The sequence below is a fragment of the Anopheles nili genome, chromosome 2, assembly GCF_943737925.1.
Source record: "Anopheles nili chromosome 2, idAnoNiliSN_F5_01, whole genome shotgun sequence".
NCBI lineage: Eukaryota > Metazoa > Arthropoda > Insecta > Diptera > Culicidae > Anopheles > Anopheles nili.
In genome coordinates, this window is record NC_071291.1 from 44,224,005 (window position 1) to 44,248,908 (window position 24,904).

Here is a 24,904-nt window from a genome sequence, read left to right on the forward strand (position 1 = left end):
ATACATAACTATATAAATATAATTTTTTTTTTTTCGTTATAAACAAAATATTTATTTATTACTCAACCAACATAATTTGCCTGCAGGACCTAAGACACGTTTAGAAGGGCTAGAAGGGTGGCAAGCCGTGGTAGATGCGCAAGAGGAGCGATATATATATAAAAATATATTTTTCACGTTAAGGCAAAGAGCGATAGGCAAACAGGGACGGAACAGAGATGGAAAGGGCATGACGAATCATAATCAGCTTACAGGCGCACCAGAGAAGCAAAGAGAAGAGAGATATATATACACATACTATAATACAAAAACGCAAACAATCACAAAACAGATAACGCAACAGATGTAAAGTATACTAAACTAAGCATGGAGCAAGCGAGACGAAGAAAACAAAAAACCAGCAGGCAATAGAAGCGATCATGATCGGGAAAGCCGGGAAAATAGCAAACCACTTTGGCCGGGCAGAGGTATGATAGTGTGTGTTTTTTTTGTGTTTTCCATTCCCAACGCTTCCTTTCGCTCACTACCATTAGCATGTAAGTGTGTAAGGGTGAGTCGGAGAGCAGGAGTGGGAAGGATAATGTAGAAGCAAGCTAATCAAAGTATCGATGTGCATGGTAACACTTGAAACCAGTAGCTGCTAAGGAAAAGGCCCGATTGAAAGGCTTAAAGGAACCGCAAAAGGGCACCCTCCAGGACGATACGATCGAGCCCCCGGGCGGTGGGTCTTCTGTCCTGATCCTGGGTGTCTCGAATGTAAAGTTGTAAATAAACCCCCCAGCTAAAGACCCGCCCGTTTCATCGGCTCGCTGCAGCTCACTTGGAACGGTCGAAACTAGCGTCCGGTAGCGCCTTGTTGTCCTCTTTCGTTCCACCGACGCTTTCGTTTATCGCTCCCTTTAACGGTGACCCTACGCTATGGCGAGGGTGTTGTTTTACTGGGGTAATGCGCCACCCCTTCCTCTCGTCCCAAATTACCGGCGTGGGAAGACACAGGACAAGCTGAAATGGGGCATGTTAGTTCGTTTGCTTTTTTGTTTTTTTTTTCACGTCAGCTTCTTACCGCTGAGCAATTCGTTTGCGGGTTTGTGCGAAGCGTGCTTGTTTCGAAACGCCCAGCTGCAGGACGAATAGGGCGGGACCCTCGACAGCCCGGCAGGGAAACGTACGAAACGCCGAGGTATGCAACCACAAAGAGAAAAAAAAACCATTCTGCAAACCGTTGGAAACACGGCAACATAGAACCGAACACGAAGCAACACTACAAAACGGTAATTAGTTTGCAATGAAGACAAACGGAGTCCACCACCAAGCGTATGTGTGTGCAGGAGCATGATGTCGGGATGAAAAGGATGGAGGAGGATAAAGAGGAGGGGGGGAGTAGGAGGGGGAGTAAATATTAAACTAAGGTAAAACCCGTAGTACAGTAGCGATGAGTGTCCAGCTAACGATGGGGGGAAAATTGCGAGCTCCGGGTATGTATCGGGCGAACTCCCACATTGCGAAGGAAAACCCGGTGAGCAGCCTTTTGTTGATAACATTTCACACATTAAGAAACTGACCGTATAAGTGACAACAATAGCAAAGAAAAAGAAGAAGAAACACCAGCATAAGAAACACGATAAATGGGTATAACAAAATTTCCCGCCCTCAAATGAAATCACCGAATGAGAAAGTAAACAAGCAAAAATATACACACGCATACTCACAAACAGTACAACCACACACACTCACACAAGCACACAAGCACACATTCGGTTCAAATAGAAGAGAGAGAGAGAGAGAGAGAGAGGAAGAAAGTGCAAGAGACCGGCAAAGATTTCAGCAGGCGTAGGAAAACAAAATGGAACAAACTAACCCATACTCACACACAAACAAACAGCGACAGGCGAAAAGCAGGCGACGAAAAGCCCTCTGCTCTCAAAGCAGAGAGAGCTAGAAAGAGATGCGAATCGCGAGTATGATCATTCGGTGGCAGAAAGAGAGAGAGAGAGAGAAATAAAAATGGCGTGCGATCGGTGCGATGGAGGCGTTTTTCCTTGCGTTTTCTGTTCTGACAAAATTTAGGCAAATTTTCTCTATTCGGCCAACAAAACGAAACGCTTGACGCACACGCACGACCACAAAAAAAAACCGAACCCACGAAGACGTCCGGTACGTTCTCCATGCGAGCCGTGCATCCAACCTCGTCGTTCCGATCTCGAAAGTCCTTCATCCCACACCGGCTAGTTTCCCAGGGCACGTGATCCTCAAAAAATGCGACCTTCGATGCGTTCTCCGTTCTGCGGAAGCGCTAGAAACAAAAAAAGCGCGAATCACGTGTGTATGTGTGCGTGTGTGAGTCGATCTGTTTCATAACCTCACCACTTCTGCCCGGGAAAAGCCGTCGGTTGTCCGGTGCGTTTTTCAAGGCGGCCATTTTTGACCACGTTTTGATCGTAGCGTAAAATGGCCGCTGCGCATACATACACACGCACGCGCCCAAGAGCCAATGGAAGCAGGGATTGAGCGTTCCATACCACAGCTGGCAGGGACGAGGACAACAAGGAACAGAATCGTGGAACGGGTTGATGCACACATTCACTCTCACACACACACACATCACCCCGGCACACACAGGGTGAAAGGTTCGCGAAAAACACCACACCTTGGAGAAAAATCCGATCGGGACGTGAAAGAGGTACGGACGTGGGAAAGTGGGCGAGATGAAAACCGTACACATTTAAGGGAGAGAAGAAAAAAAAAACAGCAAAAAAGCGACAAATACCGCGGCGCGAAACAATGATCATGATGGAGAGGTCAATGGAAAGATGATGTTCAAATGCGATTTGAATGATTTTTTTTCTAGTGTTAAGTAAATACAATATTATACATATTATAAATATATACACGGTATTAGATAAAGATAAAAATCCGTTTGCGTTTGTTTTCCTCTGCTGGCATGCCATCAATACATCCGAACAGACCGAATATGAAGGCGGCATTTCAGCGATGGAGCCGCCTGGTACCCGGTATCGGTGGAGACGCCTGGTACCAGTGCAGGCACCCAAGCAACGGAGGAGCTTTCAAAACATATGGGAAGCTTAAAATTCCGAGGCGTCGAACAACCATTTATCGGACATCTCGTTGGTAGTATAACATTTCCGATTTTTGCTTTAAAAGCAGGCTCGAAAGCTCTCGTACGTTAGCGACCGGTCGACTGTCGAGGTGATCGGATGCACGCATATCTCACACAGTCATTGTACATCGGGTGTAGATTCACATGGTGGATTGCATGCACCGTTTGCACCGGTGATAGAAAAAAAGCGTGTTATTTTGTAACGGACGGAATAGCGGTAAAAATTACACAGGTTTTGTCAACGCCGGCAAAAAATGTAAGGTCAAGCCAAACGTGGGAAAAACGGCCGGCACGGGCCTAAACCTATTCAAATAAAGGCCTCATCCCACTGCAGCAAACGCCCGAATCAGAAAGGGCAACGCAAATGGCTTGCGAGAGCCAAACAGTGGGCTTATTTTCTCGAGGTGTTTTTACGCTTAAGTAAAATGGTCGTCGAATGGAGGGAAAACGGCATGCATTAAATCTTGTGCAGCGATCTCGCTCGAGTTTTGCCAGAACGGGACAAATCATCGTTTTGCGTGTGCCAGAATGATCGACATGCTTGAATTTTACCCTCAATCGAAGGAATGAAACCCTTCGAATCGTGTGACAAGCTCGTGTATGAAAACTCCATGTATCAGAGGAGTTAAAAAGCGCTCGAATTCGGACATCGCTAACATTAAAGCAAAAATGTTTGTAGTGTGATGCCTCGGTGAAGGAATCCAATCTCAATAGAGTCATCCAGTTCGGGTGGAGGCGCCCAGCACCAATGGAAGCTCTCGATGCCGGTGGAGGCGCCTGATCTCAGTAGAGCCGTTAGGTGGAGGCGCCTGGTGGTTTGTACGCTTTCTGGCGTCTATGATAACTTCTCGATTGCAATCAGCTAATGAAAGAAAACATCTTTTCTACCACTGTTGGATTATCGTGTGACGGCAATGAATAACTATAAAGAGTATTTCCTCCCATCCTTTTTACCAAATCCAAATTATATCTGTTTTACACATTATTGCATAAAGTGGCACGATGGATTGGATTTATTTGTTACGAAAATAACGACCACAACATGAATTGACGTTGGGTGAAGCTTTCGTCTCATTAGTTTCGCCAAGAGAAAAAAAACTATAAGGAGTATGGACTTGGCAAAATTTCACCAAAAAGAGTAATAAGTAATAAGGGTCGAAAACAAGAGAGCTTACTCGCATTTCTTTCGATTCAATCCATGCTGACGTTCTCGGAAAGCCTGGAAACAGTTTCGAAATAACAAGCATTCAGCTTTTGACCAAAATGCACCGGGACAATTTAACTAGTCATCACAAAAAATGTATATATTTCCTGCGTTAGTTTCGTTACTCAAGCATGCTCAACCGCTCAACCAAGGGAGTGCCTGCTAGGCCTATGGCGCCACTAAAGCTCCTTCGCACACATCTTAACACATAAACCGGACGCCATCCGCTTCCCGGCTCGGCAGTCCTGGTGCGTTCTACGCAAATCGCGATTCCTTTCCACGTCGGCACCGGCTGGACCGGGTGTTCTCACCCACACGCGGCTCACGTAAACGCCGGCAACCCAAACTGCTCCGGGCGGAAGTCCTCGAGGGATTGTAGCACCACTGTCGCATGCCGGCGCTGATCCTCCTCAATGTGCGGATCGGGTACCATGACGGCTTGCATACCGGCCGCGATTGCCGCCGTCACGCCGTTCGGGGCGTCCTCAAACACGAGACACTGACCGGGTGCGGGTTGATCCGGGAAGCGTTCGGCGGCGACGAGAAAAATGTCCGGTGCCGGTTTGCCCTCCTTGACGGCGGGATCCGACGAGCCCATCACCTTGTGACCGAACAGCTCGAACAGCTCGCGGTGGTTCTTCGTCTTAACCTCGACGGAATCCGCACCGGAACTGGTGGCCAGTGCGATCGGAACGTTGTGCTTGTGCAGATGGCGCACCAACCGTTCTGCGCCTGCGAAAGGACGAAAGTGGTACACCAATTAGTATTCGCCATTTTTAGGGGACGCGTACGGGGACGTTAACACGACATCGAAAAGGGAAGACAAAAAAAAAGAGGGACTAGTGCAAACGATCAGCCAGGACCCACGGAAGGAAGCAGAATGAAATGGAGAGGCGCATGCGAGGCTGATGCTAATGAAGCGACAGGAAACGGAGGCACATGCTAGCACCTAGAAGGTAACTAGCTAGGACTACACACACACACCCACACATACACACATGCACATGGGCACACGGACGGACCTTGCATGAGCGGTGCCCGGCCGAGGTGAAGCAACTGATCGCGACGGAATCGCGCCAGGAACTCCTCCACCGTGCAGGGAAGCTTCAGATCGTTCACCAGTATCGAGCAGGTGCGCTGTTCCGTGGTGCCCATCACCTTCATGCGCGTCGGCCACGGGTAGGGTGAGTTGTACGATTTCAACAGATCCCGCAGGATGTTTTCGTAGATCTTTTCCGTGTCTGCCAATGAGAGCGGGGTTTGTTTTTCGTTTTCCCACCCCGACAGCCCCGTGACAGGTGCATGGTGAGGTAGAAGCAAGCGGGATGTCGCGCAGGACGTACATGCCATATACCGGGACGGGATCGAATGGAAAGTGGGTGGCGAGAGACCGGCGGAAGTGCGGACACAATGCGAAGGATTTTGGAGAAGAGAAAAAGAAAGAAAAGAGAGAGAAAGAGAGAGAGAGAGAAACAAACACGCAACATTAGTTGGGAGGGTTCAGGGCAGGCGCAGATTACCTGGCATCAGCTGGCAGTTTTCCATGACGGTGTTGATCCGCTCGGTTGAGACCTGCACGTACTCGGCCGGAGTTAGTGGCAGCTCGAGGGCGGCCACGATCGCTTCGGCGGCTTCGTCCCGCTGCAGACCCATGATGGTTTGCTTGATTTCCCACGTGTACGTCTTACCGTACGGTTCCGCGATCGATTGCGTGACCTGCGTGTAAAGAGTTTCCGTGTCTGAAGGGCGACGTCGCGCGTGCGCCACCAAGAACACGGCACGGACCCCATAAGAAGGCGCGTTTGTTTGTGTTTTTTTTTTGTTGGTCGGTTGATTGGATGATTTGTTTTAAAAGGATCATGTTACAAGCTGGCCAAGAAGAACGAGTCAAATCCACCAAAGGTCTCATTGTCAAGGCAACCGAACAGGTGCCGTTGAATTGACATGCACGATTGCTTGGATGCACAATGGAACCCTTCGTGCTAAGGCCCCATCGTGTGCATTTAACAAAACTACCACTCGAGAGCATTCGCACGTGAGTTGCTTTTTATTCCCGATGCGTCACCAGCACCGGTATATATCGATACCGGTTTTGTGTTGCGATTGATCGACCCAAGGATGTAGCTGAACGTTTGCCAGCCGTGTTCGTACCTTGAGCGCAGCAATTTCTCTCCATTCATTTGCACATATCAATTACTATGAAATTGGCACACCACGGGAATAAAAAAAAATCCAAATGATTTTACTAGCCTGCTATGGTGCATAAATATTTGTACACCGTTCCTCTTCGACTGATAGCATTAGTGACGTCGTTCCGGGCTCGAGTGCGTGCGTGATCGTGCCGTATTCACTCCCCTATCGGTTCAGCGTCTTATCGCATGGTTGCGCATGTGATGCAAAGCCTGGGTCTGGCGGTAAAAAATCGTGCAAAAGTGTAAGCAAACCACCGTCGTATGTCGTTGACAAGACAGCTGATTATGAGTCCAAATCATACGAGCTCAACAAGCTCATCTGCCAGCACGAGGATTTTCATTTACTGCCTGCCTACGCGGCACGTCAGCCCTGTACCCAAGGACACTGGAGCTTTGTTGGTTCGATATTTAATCAATTTTACTGCACTCCGCCTCCGAGCTGGATGCGTTCTTAGCGAACTGGTGGGCAATGCAATGCAGCAACAAAGCAAACTCACAACCTTCATATGGGGATGATGTCCCCCACGCACTCCCACAGCTTTGAAGGATGAGAACGACAGAGCGAAAGAGAGAGAATGAGAGAGAGAACGCGCGCGAGCGAACATACGACCGTTCGAGTGCATCACGCAATGAAACCGCATCGACCAAACAAACTTGACACTGAACTGAATGGCCTCCCCGTGGCAGGTGCAGAACCTACACATCCTTCAGTTGCCTCCGGAAGCGCCACCATGCCGTAGATGGCCAAAATCTAAACCGAGCAGACCGACCGACCGACTGGGTCCGTCCGGCATCTGGATTCCGGCATACTCACCGAGCAACAGCCCGTCCATATCGAAGATGCAGTGCGTCACTTTTCCGAGCGCCGACATTTTGCTTCCGGTCGCACCAAGCACCGAACTACTACTGCTGAGTAGCCGGCTCATCGTGGCTGCGTCGGGTTATATACGTGCGCTCCTTTGTGCAGGCCCTCCGTGCCAGGAGGTGGATTCGTCCCGCGCCCAGTGGTGCTGCAGTTCCGGCCACACGATCGCGGTGTGGAAGGCGAAACAGATGTTTTTTGTTTTCCCAAAGCTGCCACCACGGCGGGAAGAAGAACAGAACGAGAGAGCCGTTATTGCATCGTGTTGCGAGTAGAACCGGAACCGACCGGAACTCTCTCTCTCTCTCTTAGAGGATTTCACACTCACTCGGGTTCGGGTCGTTTGCGCGTTTTGCCCAAACGGCTGCAAAGAGGCGTAGTGTCCTTCGGAGGAGAAATTCCACTTCCGGCGTCGTGCCGCTTGTTGCTGAGAGAACGAAAAGGAACAAAAACATGATGATATTAATTCTTGCGACGGGCATTTATCATTCGTGTGTACGTTTTTTGTATCCAAGAACGGCTCTTGTTGGGTTGCATCGCTTCATTCAAGTGAGTGGTATTAGAGGGAAAATTCCACAAGGACACAAGGCAACAAAGCCATACCATACAAAGTGCGTCCGTGTGTCATCGTGTTTTCCATCACGCAAATGGCGTGGTGCGTAGTCGATAAACACCGAATTAAGGTCATTGTCAATAGACACTATGATGCACGTACAGCAGCAGCACTGACTAAACAAGGGCACGGAGCGTATGATCGAAGAAGGCGTGCAAATTTCCTAACCACAACGAGCACGGGAATTGTCCTAAGATGAGGGAGTGAACCCTTTCTGTTACTCCACGGCAACCGACCTCAATAGTCCATTCGCACGCGTATCTTTGTAATCAGGAACTATCTCATCTGCCACCGACGGCAGCACGACGCCTGTTGAATGGCCCATGGTGGCACCATCAGAAGATAACGCACAGCAAGTCCACCGGAATGGCGAGCGACCGTTTCTCCGCTTCTTGGCTCTTCTGCACATTCTTATGTAATTGACGGCCCCGATGTCCGCACGACAAGCTGCTTTGTGGTGCGCACCGGAACGGCAACACAAATCATTCCTATCACCGTACGGCGAGGGACGGCTTTTGTTTGTATCGCAGGCGGCTATGGAAGGGATGATTCTCGTTGTTTACCTTTGCGTTCGTACAGCAAACGTACGGATCATGCACGCGGTGGGCAATGTTCTGAGAGACAGCAGCAACGGAAAAACGCACGTGAAGAAAAAGAAGCAACCTTTGGGTGCATACGCGCGGAGCACTAGCAACTGCACACTTGCCAATGTTTTGCTGCACTTTGTCATGATTGCGTGGATCTATTTGACGTTTAGGAACAGCATGCCGAATGCCGTCATGTTCAAATCGGCAGTTAGCAGCCACCGCTGGCGGAAGTAAATTTAAATCGCGAAATTTGTTTCCGAAACATTTAACACAGTTTTTGCTCGATGTTTAAAATGTATTTCAAAGCATTATTGAATTAAAGCTTAGCAACAAACCTAAGCTGTCAAAAGGCCTGCATATCAATATTAAACCATCTGAAACATTGAACTGATCAACAAACAACCATTCACGACAGTAGTGAATGAATGCACCTAACTCGCTACAGCTATCCTATGTTATAGAGTGGTGTGGATACTAAATCATTCAAAAGAAAAATACTCGTACTCAATTGAAGTTCACAAAATGATCGTTTTGCGCGTCTCGATATGGAAAAAGACGCGTTTCGCCAAACGGCAAACACCTTCCAAATTCAGTCTCGTTCTCTGGCCTGGGTAAAGCAAACCTTTATCTAAACATTAGATATTCCTATTCACCCTTTGTCCTAACCTAACTCTTTGTTTTTCGCTCATTTTGGTTTTTTTTTCATAATAGGTGAATAAAATACATAATAGCATATCTTTTTTCTCTCTGCCTCTCTCGTTTGTGCATACGCACTATTATCACAATCACACCTCAATGTATACAGCATATGCTCGGAACAACGCCCCGAAAACCTCACATATTGCGCTGTTCGATTCATGACTTCTTTAGCACATGTATTGCGCAATCGTAGAGACAATAGTTTTATCTCATCGATGCGAATTGTGCATTTGACTTACTAATGACTCTCGACAGATAACCGATGACGACCACACGCGATAAGTCTCGTTTATACGTTACGGGAGCAAAGGTACAGCACTTCCACTCCGGTTCCGTTTGCAGCCCGTCCCATAACCATTTGGCCAAGACCTTGCGGAAAATCGCCACCAACTCTGCCAGCTCGCGTGTTCTTTGGTAGTCCCGAACCCGATGGTTCTTCCTGGCTTAGGCCACCGATTATTTCGCCGGACTCTCAGGGACGTTGTCGATCTTTGGTTCCGTTAAGGCACCACATACTTCCCCACGCAGCTGTCCTTCCTCCGGGTCCCATTTCTTCTTTGCCCGTTCGAACGCTTCCACGATGCACGACCGGAACAGCTTCTGGTGCAGCACGTAAGCACTCACATGGCCAGCGTCGAGGTAGCGAATTTCGGCTCCCGGCCAAATATCCTCCAGGCTCATGCACCCGTCCCGTGGAATGTACGCGTCGTCCTTGGCACAAACGGCGATGATCAGCGAAGTGTCGTAGGGCACGGAGAAGTTCTTAAGGTGCGTGCATTCGTCCATCATCCCGCGCATGAACTGCAGCGCCTCCCGTTCCCACCAGCGCTGCTTTGTCGTGTCGATCGGTTTGCGTTTCTCCAGCGATCCTCCTTCCGGGGTCGCAGCCGTTCCCCAACTGATGTACTCCATGATCTTAGAGCCGACCGATTTGGTAGACACGGGAAGCGCTTCCGATTTGTCTTCCGGCTTCACTTCCAGGATCAGCTTGTTGCTAGCACGCGAGCCTCCTCCTTCGGCTTGCATCTCTTCGTTGTGCCGCTTAAGCGCTAGATGGATTTTCAAGTTCAGCTCGTCGATTTCCTCCTGCGTTAGCTCACACCGGACATTCGACAACAGCTTGTTCAGCAGCGTCTCGGATAGATTCAGCGCGTTCGACTGGTTGATGAGAATTCGATTTTTCGACTGATTCTGCTCGCATTCCGGTGTGGTTTCGCGAATTACGGTCAAGTTCACGTCCGTTGATGGATCGCCGCACACCAGCTCCTTCGTGTCGCAAATGTCCAGCCGCAACTCCTCCACCGATTGGTTGAAATTCTGTATGAAATGCTTGCCGGCCACAAATGCGTCATCCACTACGGTGACCATCTTCGAGAGACGCTCACGGAAGTTGCCATCGGCGAAGTACTGCGTCTCAAGGACATCCCAGTTAATGGAATTGCTCATGACGCCCTCGGTAAACACGGACGATGCCGTCGACCAGGATAGGCATGGCACGAGCACGAGCGGTTTCGGCCAGTTTGTAGCCGCTAACGATGCCATGTGGCCTCCCATCGAGAGACCCGTTATGCCGAGTGGACCATACCCGTTCCGTTCACACCAATTCAACAGTACAAGGGATTCCAGTACCAAGCAGCCTCCCATGACAAAAATGTCGGACACATTTTGCAAACTGGAAGCACTATGAAGGGGAAATGCCAAAAGCAATCATTAATGCATGGTACAAGTGTGATGAGGCTATCAACCGATACCTACCGTTGCTCTTTCGGCTTCCGCAAACCGTAGAATGGGTTTTCGAGAATGATTGCACCAAGATTCGCCTCCTTAAGCAGGGGTTTTGCGATCAAGTTACGTCGTTTCCAGAAGTACTGAAATGAAAACAACGAACATTAATCAACATCAACACACATGTTCCTCATCTCCCGTTCCACATCTCTCGTACATGATCACCAGTCCCGGCCAGATGGATACAAATCGGCTTGAAGCGTTCATCGTTCCACTTCAGGGGCAGCAGGATCTGGAAGTGAGCGTGCTGGGCGACGTCCGGCACCAATCCGGGCATGTAGATTTCAAGCGGCGAGATGAACTTGCCCTCCAGAATTTTGCAGTCCGAGTGCAGTTCCTCCTTTGTGATTTCGACCGGGTAGTCGCGTGGAACGAGTTGTGAACAGGCCGCTCGGTTCGAGATTATTTTCCGAAACGCGAACAGTCTGCATGTTCGGGGAGGGTGGGCGAAAAATCAACAGAAAATCGTCCGATCAGGATATAGTGGTTGAATGGCTTATTTTTAAAATGACAGGTAGCAACGATTTGCGTCAGCAAGTGGGGAAAAGTCCATTCAACTATGCTTCGTAGTGGTTTAAAAATAATGCAACATGAGTGTTTCCACACTTTGAATCAGGTCATTTGCATGAGATGGAAACCACACACCACATGTCGCTACCAACAAGGAAGTAGTTTTCAACGCTCCCTTGGATGGGGGCTTTTTGATAGAAAGGCCTTGTCGCGTTTGAATGCGCATTACATCGTTCGGTTGGCCTACGTGATCACAAGCATGGGCTTACTTTTCGCTGGAAGCTATAAGACGCAGTAGTCTATGCTTCGATTTGCATGCACGGGGGGTGCTAGCTGAGAATAATTTGAACAGAGTAACGTACAAACGAAAGCATTAAAAATTGAATAATGAACATTTGTACTTATTGTTGGTTCGCTACGGAGTCGCCAGGCTTGCAGAATTTAGCATTTGAAAAGCGTTAGTAGAAACCATGTGCCAGTCATGCTGCCGGCGAAACGTTATCAGTCAGTTTAGTTACACCGACAGGTGATAAGCAAACTTCGGGTGCAGTTCTCATTCCCTTACTCAAGTGTAGCTAAACCAAGGCAGGCGGAATAAAGGGGCAACCAAGCATAGTGGGTGTAGGGTGCTATGCTTTCGTGATATGTGAGTGCGAAAGTTGCGCACCACTAGCGCAACAGTGTTAGTGAAGCGGCCGAAAATATTTCTTGTTTTTGTTTTGACCGCGATCTGACGTTCCGCTGGCGCAACCCATCGTACGATGTTTATTTTATCCATCATCCAGCACCGCGATTGTGCGTGTGACGTGCGTAAAAGAAATATTGCGTCTTTGCGAAAACGGATATGTCCGTGAAAAGATGACACGCCTCCCGCAGTTTAGGGGTTGCAAAATTGAAATAACATTCGTGACCGCACATGTTGGATTTCAATTGCTTCCATGAACTTAAAACGATCCAGAAACTTCGTTAACACGTCACACGCGATATCAAATAGTCCTGCCGCCACACGGCACCGGTAAAGAGGTCGTCATTAGTTATTACTATAAATAGCAAATTTGGGAGGGAGACAGACCTCGCCGCCAAGTAGTGCATACTTGGTGGCGGGAAATCATATCAGGCAGCCAAATTATGTAATTCACGTTCGGTCGGATGATTTCTTAGACACACAGAGAAGATGCTGGCTATTTTCGAACGATGGCAGGTTTGGCGTACCTTTCGAGATTTTCTGGCTTGCCCCAGCCCTTGCAGAAGAACTTGGTCAGCAACAGCGACCGATAAAGCCCGTCTAGGCGCGATGGCGGCATATTGGCTCAGCTGGTTCCAGGCAGGTGGATCGGTACGGCAATCAGATTGGCTTCAGTGTTGACTTGTTAGAATTTGTTTTCACTTTTGCACCACCACTTTTCCTTCCACAACACAGATTTTCGAACAGCAGATTTTGTACGATTTTCTTTAATTTGGGAATAATTGTCACAAAGCAGATTCCTTTTTCATTAAGCAGTTTACATACACGATTATCCTCCGATTATTATCCTGCGTTTACTACCACGCGTCTGTTAACATATTCTACTCGGGGCACGATTCTTTGTTGCCACTCCACTTGGTCCCACAGCTTAACAACTTTTTACGTCTTTTAAACCAACAACATTCTACCCAATGGTAGCAAACACGCTGTTTTCGTCTTCACCCTACCGTCGACATCAACAATTATTCGTTTGATTTTCGCGGAGCGTACGCGCGCGAATCTCTCAGCCGTTCGACGGGTTGTACTTTATTGAAGCGATTGAACCAAAATAGAAGGGATTTTCAGTACTTAAATAATTTTGAATAAACAAACGCACACAGATGTAGCAATGAAGCTGATAGTAGAGAGTGGTATCGTAAAAACACTGTTTTGACACTTGGATGAATGAACAAAAAATCAAAACACTGTTTGACAGTTATGCTCCCGAAGTAAATAAACATTACCAGATTCAAACTTTCGGTTATGCTTAGGTGTACGAACTATATGCTGTGCTTGAAGATGAAATCATAAAACCTTATTTATGTTAAAATCAACACATGTTTTTGAGTGATATAGATATTATTATTTAGTACTTTTATGGATACTGAAAGCTTATCTTATCTATAACCACTATTGGTAATGTGCCAATGCTTCCTAACTTTGTGGATATGCGGAGAATCAACTTTCACGACTAACCGACAGCCCATTATTACATCTTTTCTAACTTAGCAAAAAATAAATAAATGAGATACTTCAATGAAAGAGTTAAGCAAAGAGGATACTTGATCAATGCCAATATATAGAGTGCACCAAACACACAGCACAAAAGACAAACAAAAACAAGCCATTTCGTCGAGTGCCAACTATCTCACCTTCTACCTTCAACCACCACTAAGGATCAATAGCGTGTGGACGAGCCCCCAAATATGTGCTCCTTGTTTACGGCTTATATTTATAGCCTGATGAGCCAGGATTATACATTTTATGTGTTCTTTCGGTTTGTTTTCACGATTTCTTTACAAAATACGACTTTGGGATAAAACCTCTCATATATATCTATTTGCACTTATTGTTTACGTCGATCGTTGTTTTACAAAACCGATCTACACTCTGCCCGCATAGCCAGCTATTTGTAGAGGGACTGTTTATTTAAATCTAGGTTATTTTTGCCGCTAGTATCGCTCTGCTTTGCGCCAACCCGGCGCAATACCGGAAACGCAAATGGGTAATACATGAATGTAAATAGCGCTCACAGCACTCTTAAGCCAATTGCGCATCGATCGATATCTCCGATATGAATATCAAATAGATCTGGGACAGCGAAACTGGCACATTTACTACGAATTTGTCATCAACAACTGTAAAGGCCAAATACAAACGATCAAGTCGACATGGTATGAAACGAGGGGTTAAATGTACCTTTATTGAAAAATCTCAAATCGGTATGCAATACATTGAATGTTACAAAATCGGATTTATGGACGCCGTTTTATCCTGTCTTACGTTCCACTGTGCTAACGGATGACACCCCAGCGTCTTCCATCGTTCCTGGTTCGGGGATCGTTACAGCTCCGGTCTACTGATCGATCATGCTTCAAGTCATTATATGTAACATTCGATGCTCAGCCCGTGCAGATCTTTGTAGATATCGGTACAGACGCGATGCTTACGGTATGAGATATTTAGATTTTGTGATTCATTGTAAAGATTAACTCTTTTTTTTTGCAGGGGAATTGTGGAGCTTACATGCGCCACAACAGTTGCTCGAATTCCCTCTAATACCACAGCATGCCTACCCCTTCTACGGGTAACGTTCGCCCAACGGTGCTGATTACTTCACGAAAAGAACCGAAAATGCCCAAGACACGCGTGTTCAAGCCCCATTATGTCTTAATCCGGCTTCCTTCTTGGGCCACGCTCAACACAATGTCTATTTACGATCTTGTGCAATATGCTACTGTTGAAAATATGTAATTCATTCATCGTAGACCTGGCGGCTACGCTACTATGTTGTTTCATATAATTCATCATATCGGATGGTGTTATTTACAGACATTGTAGCGCATGTCGTGAAAGTCAAATAAATGTATGAAATGTGTAGCTTAGGCGATTACCTTTTCCTGTTAATTTAAGATATTGCCTCAGTGACCATGTTTACTTGCTACATACATTGAAAAAAGAAACCCCAAATGTTAAACTATCGATCGGAGGTATTGAGAACAATGTAACCAAAAGCGTAATTGAAAAAAATTACTTCCAGTGTTTCTTGCTAGTGATCGCAGGCCACTGGGCCGAACGGTGATTAAGAAAAAGAAATTTTATTTACATCTTGGCTGTAGAAACAACATAAAATTGAAGCCAGCATATAGGCTAAAATTATCAGTACCAAATAACAGACGCCGCATTAATAACAGTAATGCCTCTGTGAAAAAACTAACCTTAACACTCACGCTATAATTGAGGGTGAGGATCTCGAAGTAGTATGTTTAACCATGTTCAAATGTAGAAATGTTTTGTTTAGTTTTCTGCCTCCTTCTTTTTAATACATGTTTTTAATCTTTTTTCCTTTGAATTCGCAAGAGGATGTACCCGATCCTACGCGTAACTACTTTTCATAATCACTTCATGCTTTTGTGGTTGCTTTTTAGCCACAAAACACATGCTTCGTTTTAAGTAAATTTATCATAAGTTATCGTTTATATCATTTCAAAGATATAATAAACGATATACGTACTTCAATAGTATATCGATTCCGGATAGCTCCGGTACCATACATGCTCACGTATTCGATCGCTACGCATTAGCTTTTTTGTCAACTGGACTCTGCAACGGATTTTCTTACCGGATTTGTCGAATAATATTCATATAAATTCTAGCATGTCTATTGCATTCTTTAGCAATTGGCTCATGAAGCTACTGTATTGTAATGCGGCGTTAAATAAAAAGAAAAAATGCTTCACAAGTTCCTATCAAAATCTTCTGTCCGTGTCGTTTTCTGCCATTTTGCTTTAGCTGTTTAGAACTGTTGCTACTTGGGTAAATTTGGTTGGCGATAAGTTATACAAAATTGGGTAATACAAAAGAAAGATCGCAATAAAAGTCTACATTAACAGCACTATTATGCTTGATTGAAAACAGAATTATTTTAATTTCTGCCTTGAAATCCGGTCGTCCGGTTATAAACAGTGATTCCGGCATTCGTTTTGTTATTTGCCAATTTTATATAACTAAGCAAAGTCCCGCTTAAAATAATGCAATCCAAATCTTCAATGATCATCGAGCAAATGGGGTGATCATGATGTGTTTTTTTAATAGGCAATAGTATTCTAGCGTTCCTCAAAATATAATAATCATTTGAAAACAAGCCAAACGTTCATCCGGGGCATCGTACAGCATCCAAGTGAAATTTAAAAATCAATTTATGAGCTTTTTGCGCTATACTCGTTATTTCTGTTCTAGCTGCAATCAGCATAGTTCGCTCGTTCTATAATCGCATTGTTTTCTTTTTTCGTTTCCAACATATTCTTTCTATCTTTCTACGGTGCTCGTGCTCTGTCATTCTTTCATACTCATCTCCTAAATCTGCAATCGATCAATTATGTACATTTCTCAGGCGTTTCTTTTGTGTCAAACCTGAGCACTTAATACTACTAAATATAATCTGTTTAAGATTCTATATATTCATTTAACCATTTCCTCCGGTCAAGAGCCTGGCGCAAAGTTAAATATTAACCCTCGCATTTACCATTTTTTTCGTCAATGTTGTCCTGCTGTCCGACGCGTGCTGCTGTCGAATCCAAGGTATGCGGTTAGATGATTATTATGCTTACAATTTACAAGAAAGAAAACTGTACTGTCTTCCAGATAATTCAAAGGTGTCAAAGTTTCTTGATTTTTGTTTTAATTTATGTGCTTTGTTCTTCCGCTCACAAGCAGCTATCTCACATTTATTCAACGTATTTGACGCCAAAAAGTCTTACCTTGAAAAGCATTGTAATTGCGGATGCGCAGATACATAGAATGTATCAATGGGCCTTCTTGTCATTGTTCTACGGTACGTGCCATCCATCGTATATGTACTTCCCAGATCATTACAGCTACGCACACATGATTTTGCAGAAATTTATCTGGAAGAAAAATCATATTATAAAAATTAGTGTATTTATCAATCATATTTCATATCGTTTTTGCACTTGATGCCATGAACTAACGTACCTTCAACGAACAAGTTCATTTGCCTTTTGTCTGTTACTTAATAGTTGAATGTTTTCTTCAGTCATTCGCTGCAGTCAACACGCAGACACACACACCAACATTCATATCTGCCAGCTACCTCTATCGAGTGTTACCGCCTTTCTCATCCTACAGCCACCACCGCGATAGCACCTTTTCTCTCTTCTGCTCAGCACGCTACGCAACGGCAGCAGCAACAGCAGCAGCTGGAACAATTACATTTTCCTTCACCTGATCCTTATTACTAGCATCACCATCATCGTCAGAAGGAGATCGCTCATCGTGAGGCGACGAGTCTCCGTTGTGGCACATCGCTTGGCGATGAGTCAGTCATGAGCAGGCCACCTCGGTTGCTGCCGCAGCAGGGGCCGGATTCGGGCTACCATTGTTGCTGGTGCTGCTGTTGCTGCTGCGAGGATTGCTACTAGCGTGAAGTGTCGATTTCGTCGCTTCGTAAGAGTTCTCCTCCTCGATTATATCGCCGCTAGCAGCGGGATCTATTGATGACGTCGATGGATCATTAGTGTCTACCTCTGCGCCGTTTACTGGACATGAAGGGGAGGTGGAGGCGGATAGCTTAGGAGATGAGGATGAGGTGTGATTGCTGACATTATGATCGCTGATGGCTGTCGCATCGTCTGCTTCTATGAAGGTATTTTCGGTGGCCATTCCTATTACTGTCGATGATGTGCTACAGAAACTGCTATTTGAAGCTCCTTCGAACTGTGCGTTAGAACGGATTGCAGGGAAGAAAGACAAAACAAATAAAGTTGTAGAAGTGAACGTGAAAAAAATTTAGCAATGGAAAAATAAACTACACGGGTACGACGACGGGCAAATACGACAACGGTTAGGCAAAATTATTTTACCATCGTCTTAATCGTGTCAATATTAAGAGGAGATTGCATAAAAACTCACGGAATCGTTTCGACGCTTTTTGCTTGCACTGCCATTGGCCCCCATCGCCGAAATACCAGCAGGACTGCTAAGAGGAGTAGTAGCGTTAGACGAGATATCGGTGGATTTTCGTTTGCGAGAAGCAACATCCGCTGGCGAAGCAGAGCCGTTGTTGTTTCCACTGCCTCCGGCGCTGCTCGACTGCGTGTAGCTGTCGGAGATTTTTCTTTCACGCTTCAATAGGTTCGGATCGAGATATTGTGCCAGCTGCTTTCGGCGAACATGTCTGGCTTCTATTTTCATGCCATCCTTCAATAACTTGATGTGTACCTGTAAAACAATTTTAGCCATTAAAAAACCTTCATAAGGGCTGCAGCAACAACAAGTGTCGAGCCCCACGGTGCTTTATTTACTTACCGCGTGCTTGTGTACGGAATCAGTGAAGTTTTGTATACTTTCGGTTAGATCGACGTTTAAATTTTCGGAACGTTCAAATTCTAACCCAATGAACCAGAGTGAACAGAACGCGGTCGGTTTGCCATCCGCCCCGTTTAATGTGGTGCCAGAATTCTGCTCATGCTGCTCATAACATTTTGGATTCACATGTGCCAAGTTGATGTGCTGGTTGCGTTCTAAATTTTGAATCAGGTACCGTATCTTGGATTCAACAAGACCGCACCACTCCAGATGATCATCGGCATTGCTGGAACTCACTAGCAATACGATAAAATGACGATACCTATAACACACAAAAATTAATTTTTATACGTAAAGTGAAACAAATTTGTAACCATCAACGATTTACTGTACAGGGGCGCTGGGCGCTGCTGGATGATTCGCTTTTTTTTTAAGTTTTCTTAATCATCTCAAATTTCTCAACAATCATAGCTCAGTCAAGATTCCTTAATTTTTTTTCCATAACACAATGTCTTTTTTCAGTATATATCGCCACATTAATAACAAACAAGAAACATACCGGTAGAAAAAGCTCGGTGCTTCGAATAACTTTTCCCACGTCTGCTTGCCCATCATAATATCGTCCGTTATCTGCATACCACGATTGAACTCAGTTAACATTACTTTGCGTGTTGAGCTAGAAACGTTGAATGTGGAGTTTTGCTGCGGATAGGCTGGCGTAATGATTGGCATCAGGTGGAACCGGTCTTGAACATTTACTCGAGGATCCCAGACCTAAAAACGAGATACGGATCGATCGTATTATGACCACAAAATTATGAATGTTTTGCTGCACAAGACAAAAACAAAAACAAATTACCTGAAATCCGAGATTTACGTTATCGGGCTGCTTAAGCAACACGGGCTGGGGCCACTTCCATCGAGAGAATACGAGGAAAAATTTATGCACCAATGTAGCGGCTACCGCATTTGGATACAGCTGACAAGTGCGAGCAACCAGCATAGCCCAAGAAACACCACCGAAATAGCCAAGCGAGTTGGAATAAATTCCATGTCCTACAGAACAGAAACAAATGACAAATACGTGCAAAACTTTGCGGCCGTCATTCACTTGTCTTACTCTTTGCCCAAAGTTTAATCGTCCGCAAAGCAAGGCGAAAATTGTCGATGTTAGGTACGAGCCGCAAAATTTCATCCGTCACGCGGCAACCGTTCAAGCTGCGGACAGACTTTTGATCCAGATTCTTCAACAGTATGTCATCACGCAGATCAAAATTGTCGGGAATTTCCTTTAACGCCAGCCTCGCGAAGAGCAAATCTATTTCAATACCATCGAAATTCATCTTTATAACAGGTACAAACGCTTCCTCCACAGCCTGGAATTAAACGGAAAGGATCAATAAAACTTTTCCAACATGCTTGAGGCACATTTCGATTATAAAGGCAACACTTACTCGACACTCGGTGACTTCGGGTTGTTGCTTCAACAGCTCGAAGAACGATCCGAAGTAATCGGATCGCTCAATGTTGCGTGGGGCTACGCACAAGGCGTCGATATCAGCACCCTTATGGTGCACTCCGAGTCGATAGGAGCCGAAGGTGTAAATTTTTCCCCCTAGCTTTTCTGCCATCGCTTCGGGCATGTTTTTTGTTACCGAGACGTCACGCACCCATTGTTTGACGAGTGTATTAAGCTTGGCCAAAATTTCCATCCGGTGATTCAGTTCCGCCTCTGCTTCAAACACATTGTAAGGTTCTGTTGAAAAACAAAAGTACAAGTGAAAACAAAAACAGAATCGATACAAATGCTACAACAGGTAAAATCTAAAAATGATGCATATCTATCACGGTATTCAAGCTAGAAACGTGAAAAAACTGCATTTTAGCACAATGAAACTTACCTAAGCTTTTTTCCAGCTCCTTCGTTTTTTGGAAATCTTCCGGTTTTGGTTCGGCTGTACTAATGGCCGACGTCATGCCGAGTGTTTTCGTGGACGAACCGGCGCCTCCACCATTCGCGTGTGAACGCTCGGAATTCCACATTGTGAGTTGGAGTAGTATCGACTGCTTTAGTAACTATTCAAGTAAAGATGGTCAAGCTATCTCGGGTGTCTTGTCGTATAGGTTAAATTTGTTATACATTCGTCAAAAATAATATACCAGGTTTTGTCTCACTAAAAAATTGTAGAATTTTGGCAATCTGCATGAAAAGAACGACTGGGATAACCACCTTAACAGCTTCCCATTTCTACTGCCAAGTAACGCTTGTTTCTACGTCGCTGAACATAAATATAACCGTTTTAACGATCAACTACATCATCGACAAGGTGAATAGGTTGTAACTTTATCTAAAAAGCATTATAGTATTAGTAGTTTTGTAACATCAATGATGAGAGAGAACTCCCTGCAAATTTCTTCTCTTAAATATCTTACCATAAAACGAAACACAGCAAATTTATACTTTTCCCATTGTAACGAGATCCAATTAGACAGCTCATATACTTTGCAGAAATATCCGATCAAGCAAACGGCAAAAGTTCGTCCTTTTCCACTTTCATTTCTCATGCACAGAAGAAATAAGCATTAACAATATTGTTCCTTTCCGTTTAGAACATACTTCACTCGATCTCCATGAATCGTAGGATTACCGTTTGGCTAAGCCATAGCCTAAGTGAGAGATTTGTTCTACAATTAAAAAAAAAGATTAGTGAAAGTGATACAATATTCCATACAAAGACAAAACAAATGCTTTGAGCAAAATTTATACATTGGCCCCGATACGATAAAAACGATAAAAGATGAACGAAGGATCTGATGCATTGAAAAAATGTTTAAAATCGAATACGAACAACGGCATCCGCGTCCCGCTTCGCTCAGAAAATCTGTCTCCCTTGTTTTAATGACTGATAACCACAAGGATGGGCAGATAATCGTATCTTATCGGTGGCGAATCTCGATCACCCAGGCTGGCCACTGTCAAAGGAACCGCTGGACGCATCTAGAACGCCCGCACAACCCGTCAGCCAACAAGCGGCAACAACTTTCTATGTGACCATGAAAAATATAAAGAAAACGCTTCAATACTCACCCCGTCCGTTCGCGCTTGCTTCACGCCGCGTCGTCGTCGGTGGTCGTAAAAATGAAAAGTCAGCGTTTTCACCAGCAGTACAGCGTAGAAATTCCCTTTCCACAGTGACAGCTCCGGTTCGGATGGCAGACAAGAAAGAAAATTCGGGGTCACGCACGTCGACGGTCGCGGTCTGTCCTCGTTCGGTGGCTACTCGAGGTGGTGATGGAAACAACCACATCAATTACGGACTAGCCACGGTGCTGGGAAAATGCAACAGCCTCGCCGATGCCGCGTCCGTTATCTTCGTCAGCGGGACAGGGAGGAGAGAAGGGCACGGAATAAAAACAAACGTTCTAGGACGAGCGCGGATCCCACGGGCTGGGGGAAGCAAACTAACGAACGAAGGAACTCGATTTTGGCAGCAAAACACGCCACGGGTGGGAAAAAAGGGATGAAAATTGCAACCAAAACTATTCACACGGGCGCTTCCAAAAGGGCACGACACACACGCACACACACGCGCACGCACGCTCCATTTACCGACGGAGCAACCGTGGTAGCGAAGGAGGATGAGTACACGGTAAATTCATCCAGTCAAGTAGGCTCTGGTTCACCGCCAGCTCACTGCTACTTACGACCTCGTGGTTACGATTCCGTCGCTCGTTCGAGGACCTACATCCAACGGTTGGTTGCGTTTTGGTTCCGACAAATACGCACGTACAGCGTTCGCAACACAAAAGAGGGCTCTGCTGGTATGGTGACGATGTCAGTCGCAAGCCGCAGCGGATTCACACCGTTCTACCTCTTCCGGGGCGGCACCATTGTAGGCATCGCGGCGGATAGAAATTAAGGTTGCTACACTTCCTGCAAGCTGTCCGTACCAATCGGAACACCACACGCTTAGCCACTACCGTATTTTGTGTATGATATTCTTTTTTTCCTTGGCTCACTCTTTACTAGCTTGCTTTCTGCGTGTCGTGTTTTGCGTACACAGTAGTGCGAATATGGTGCTTCTTTTGCGACAAGCAGTCGCACAGACCAACCAATAAACACGTAAAACCGGCTCGAACCGAACCGATCTCCGTTTTCGTACACTACGGCAACGCGTTGAACCCGTCCGGAAAAAAGTTACGCGAAATCTTTTCAACACTATTTAACCACGACCGTGCTTTTTGCTTCTTCTTTTTCCAGCCCAGCCAAAACGGGCAAGATGGCGGTGACAGATACGCCAAACGCCCGATACCAGGCAGAAGGTTGACTCAAATCAACGTTTTGGCACATGGTGACCAGAGTGATTGGTTTTCAGTATTGCTTTCATATTCCATTCTTTTCCCTAATCACGTGAAATTACTAATGAAAGATTATAATCATTTTACTGTCCAAATGTTTGGACAGTAAAAATCCAAATGTTACTCAAATCTTTATCTTAAACTGCAATATGATAAAATTACTCGCAGCTATAACCAGCTATCTGACTAGCTGTGCGTCGTGTACTAAAAGAAAAGTTTTAGTACAGCATGTTACAGCTACGTCAGAATTTCAATTCATAGAAAGCCTTAGCTTAGCAAGGCAGACCTTGGCCATACATTGGTTGTTGAGTCGTTCAAGAAGAAAGAAATAAGGAAGGTAGGTTTGAATTGAAAACTGCCTGATATATAGCATTATATTAATTCAATTATTTTCGTTTCTTGATTGCATTACCTTTTGGTTTTGCATAGTCTTTGAAGGCAAATCACAGATTGCGGTCTAACTAAAGTGAGATGACGAAGGGTACGTCCAGCTTTGGAAAGCGGCACAACAAAACCCACACGTTGTGCCGCCGTTGTGGTAGATCGTCCTACCACATCCAGAAACACACCTGTTCGCGATGTGGCTATCCAGCAGCCAAAATCCGGTCTTATAACTGGTCGGAGAAAGCGAAGCGCAGGAAGACCACCGGTACTGGCCGCATGCGTTATCTGAAGGTTGTGCGTCGCCGCTTCCGCAACGGTTTCCGTGAGGGCCAGGTGGCCAAACCACGCAAAGCAGCCGTATAAGCAAAAACCTTTAGTCTACTAAAGTGTTATCCCTACCACCCAGGAAGGAATTCATAAAACGTTGCTATTGTAAAATCATGCTACTGGCGGGCCAAACGAACGAACGCCACACTAACGTGCTATCTATCAGATCAAGAAACAACATCCTCTTCCAGATATTCTATTTGCTGATAGTGAGATTTCCGTGGGTGGGTGTGTAACAGTAATCAAAGATGTTGAATAAAAGTCCATGCTTTGCATCAGACGGGCTTAATATTTATTTAGTATTTGGATGTTTAGTATGGTTGGATGTTCAACATAATTGAAAGGACGAAATAGACATGCACTGATTTATTATTACATACTATTATGAGTACAAATATGTTCATCTGGTCAGCGTTTTCCGTGTGCAAATTCTCTTTTCACTATTTGATTCAAACAAGGAAAACACAACATCGCTACGTAAAACCTGCACAATACCGCGATTTCTCACTAATGATACAGAAAAATTAAGAAGCACTGATAATGAACCAGCCTCCGGCAGATCATTTCGACCTTGTCTTTTCGTTAAGACTTGCAGTACGGGGTTCGTTGAGCGCGTCCTAAAATATTCCATGATTAACACGTTCGTTTCTCGTACGAATTGCTTGGTATCGGTCGGTTTAACCTACACAATTATTCTAACACACTGTTTTTTTTTATTACTGTCCTATATCCGTACCTTTCCCTTCTTTTTGGGTAAGAATACTATATTCGTTCCTGGAATGCGGCTTGTAACCGCACCTGATAAAAATCGCTGATGAAATATATGCATCATCAGCTCTTTTTAATATTTTTCCGCTGCTGGTTTTTTTTCTGACACGATTTGTTGGTGTACAATTAAAATATTTTAAAAAAATATATAAAAATAGTTATAAAATGATGAATATGAAAGCTGTACAATCAAAAAGGGTACTACGGAACAATGCTAGATTGCCGAATATTGCATCTTCATCACATGCTGAGACCTATTAACCAAAGTAACTGTCCTTTGACTGTGAAAAAGAAGAAGAAAATTTACTACAGTAGCAAAATAATTGTTTACTCTACGGACGAGTGTTGGAATTTTTTTTCTAAAATACAATCGCATCAGCCACCCTCCTTATAGTTTCCCGGCAACTTTACTGGGCTGTAAGGATAAATCAATAATCTCCTATTT

At 45.1% G+C, this 24,904-nt stretch overlaps 4 protein-coding genes across 6 annotated transcripts; 1 reads left to right on the forward strand and 3 right to left on the reverse strand.

The window, feature by feature from the left end:
* Window positions 1-4,401: 4,401 nt before the first annotated feature.
* On the reverse strand, window positions 4,402-7,885 carry LOC128721243 (probable pseudouridine-5'-phosphatase). 3 transcript variants are annotated; one of them, XM_053814979.1, is made up of 4 exons: window positions 7,876-7,885; window positions 7,329-7,367; window positions 5,843-6,061; window positions 4,402-5,054 (listed from the first exon to the last, which is right to left on the reverse strand). In XM_053814979.1, exons 2-4 carry the CDS (start codon window positions 7,345-7,347, stop codon window positions 4,645-4,647), a joined length of 648 nt encoding a protein of 215 aa, XP_053670954.1. In that variant the 5' UTR covers window positions 7,348-7,367; window positions 7,876-7,885; the 3' UTR covers window positions 4,402-4,644. The 3 variants fall into 3 exon arrangements, with proteins under 3 accessions (XP_053670954.1, XP_053670953.1, XP_053670952.1); XM_053814978.1 differs by lacking the exon at window positions 7,876-7,885 and adding an exon at window positions 7,705-7,802 and having other exon boundaries at window positions 7,329-7,588; XM_053814977.1 differs by lacking the exons at window positions 5,843-6,061; window positions 7,876-7,885 and adding exons at window positions 5,345-5,563; window positions 7,705-7,800 and having other exon boundaries at window positions 7,329-7,588.
* Window positions 7,886-8,857: 972 nt separating this feature from the next.
* LOC128731012 (protein ABHD18) lies at window positions 8,858-12,893 on the reverse strand. The gene is made up of 5 exons (XM_053824107.1): window positions 12,783-12,893; window positions 11,218-11,485; window positions 11,031-11,143; window positions 10,203-10,956; window positions 8,858-10,133 (listed from the first exon to the last, which is right to left on the reverse strand). The coding sequence occupies exons 1-5, from the start codon at window positions 12,872-12,874 to the stop codon at window positions 9,732-9,734; spliced, it is 1,629 nt and encodes a 542-aa protein (XP_053680082.1). The 5' UTR covers window positions 12,875-12,893; the 3' UTR covers window positions 8,858-9,731.
* A 4,744-nt stretch (window positions 12,894-17,637) lies between these two features.
* LOC128731830 (poly(A) polymerase type 3) lies at window positions 17,638-20,664 on the reverse strand. The gene is made up of 8 exons (XM_053824976.1): window positions 20,523-20,664; window positions 20,076-20,377; window positions 19,742-19,997; window positions 19,481-19,677; window positions 19,181-19,395; window positions 18,622-18,943; window positions 18,226-18,534; window positions 17,638-18,030 (listed from the first exon to the last, which is right to left on the reverse strand). Exons 1-8 carry the CDS (start codon window positions 20,662-20,664, stop codon window positions 17,638-17,640), a joined length of 2,136 nt encoding a protein of 711 aa, XP_053680951.1.
* Window positions 20,665-23,260: 2,596 nt separating this feature from the next.
* LOC128723834 (probable 60S ribosomal protein L37-A) lies at window positions 23,261-24,880 on the forward strand. The gene is given in 3 exon segments (XM_053817603.1): window positions 23,261-23,317; window positions 23,410-23,727; window positions 24,854-24,880. Coding segments are annotated over 2 exon segments (303 nt in total). The 5' UTR covers window positions 23,261-23,317; window positions 23,410-23,451.
* Window positions 24,881-24,904: the final 24 nt, after the last annotated feature.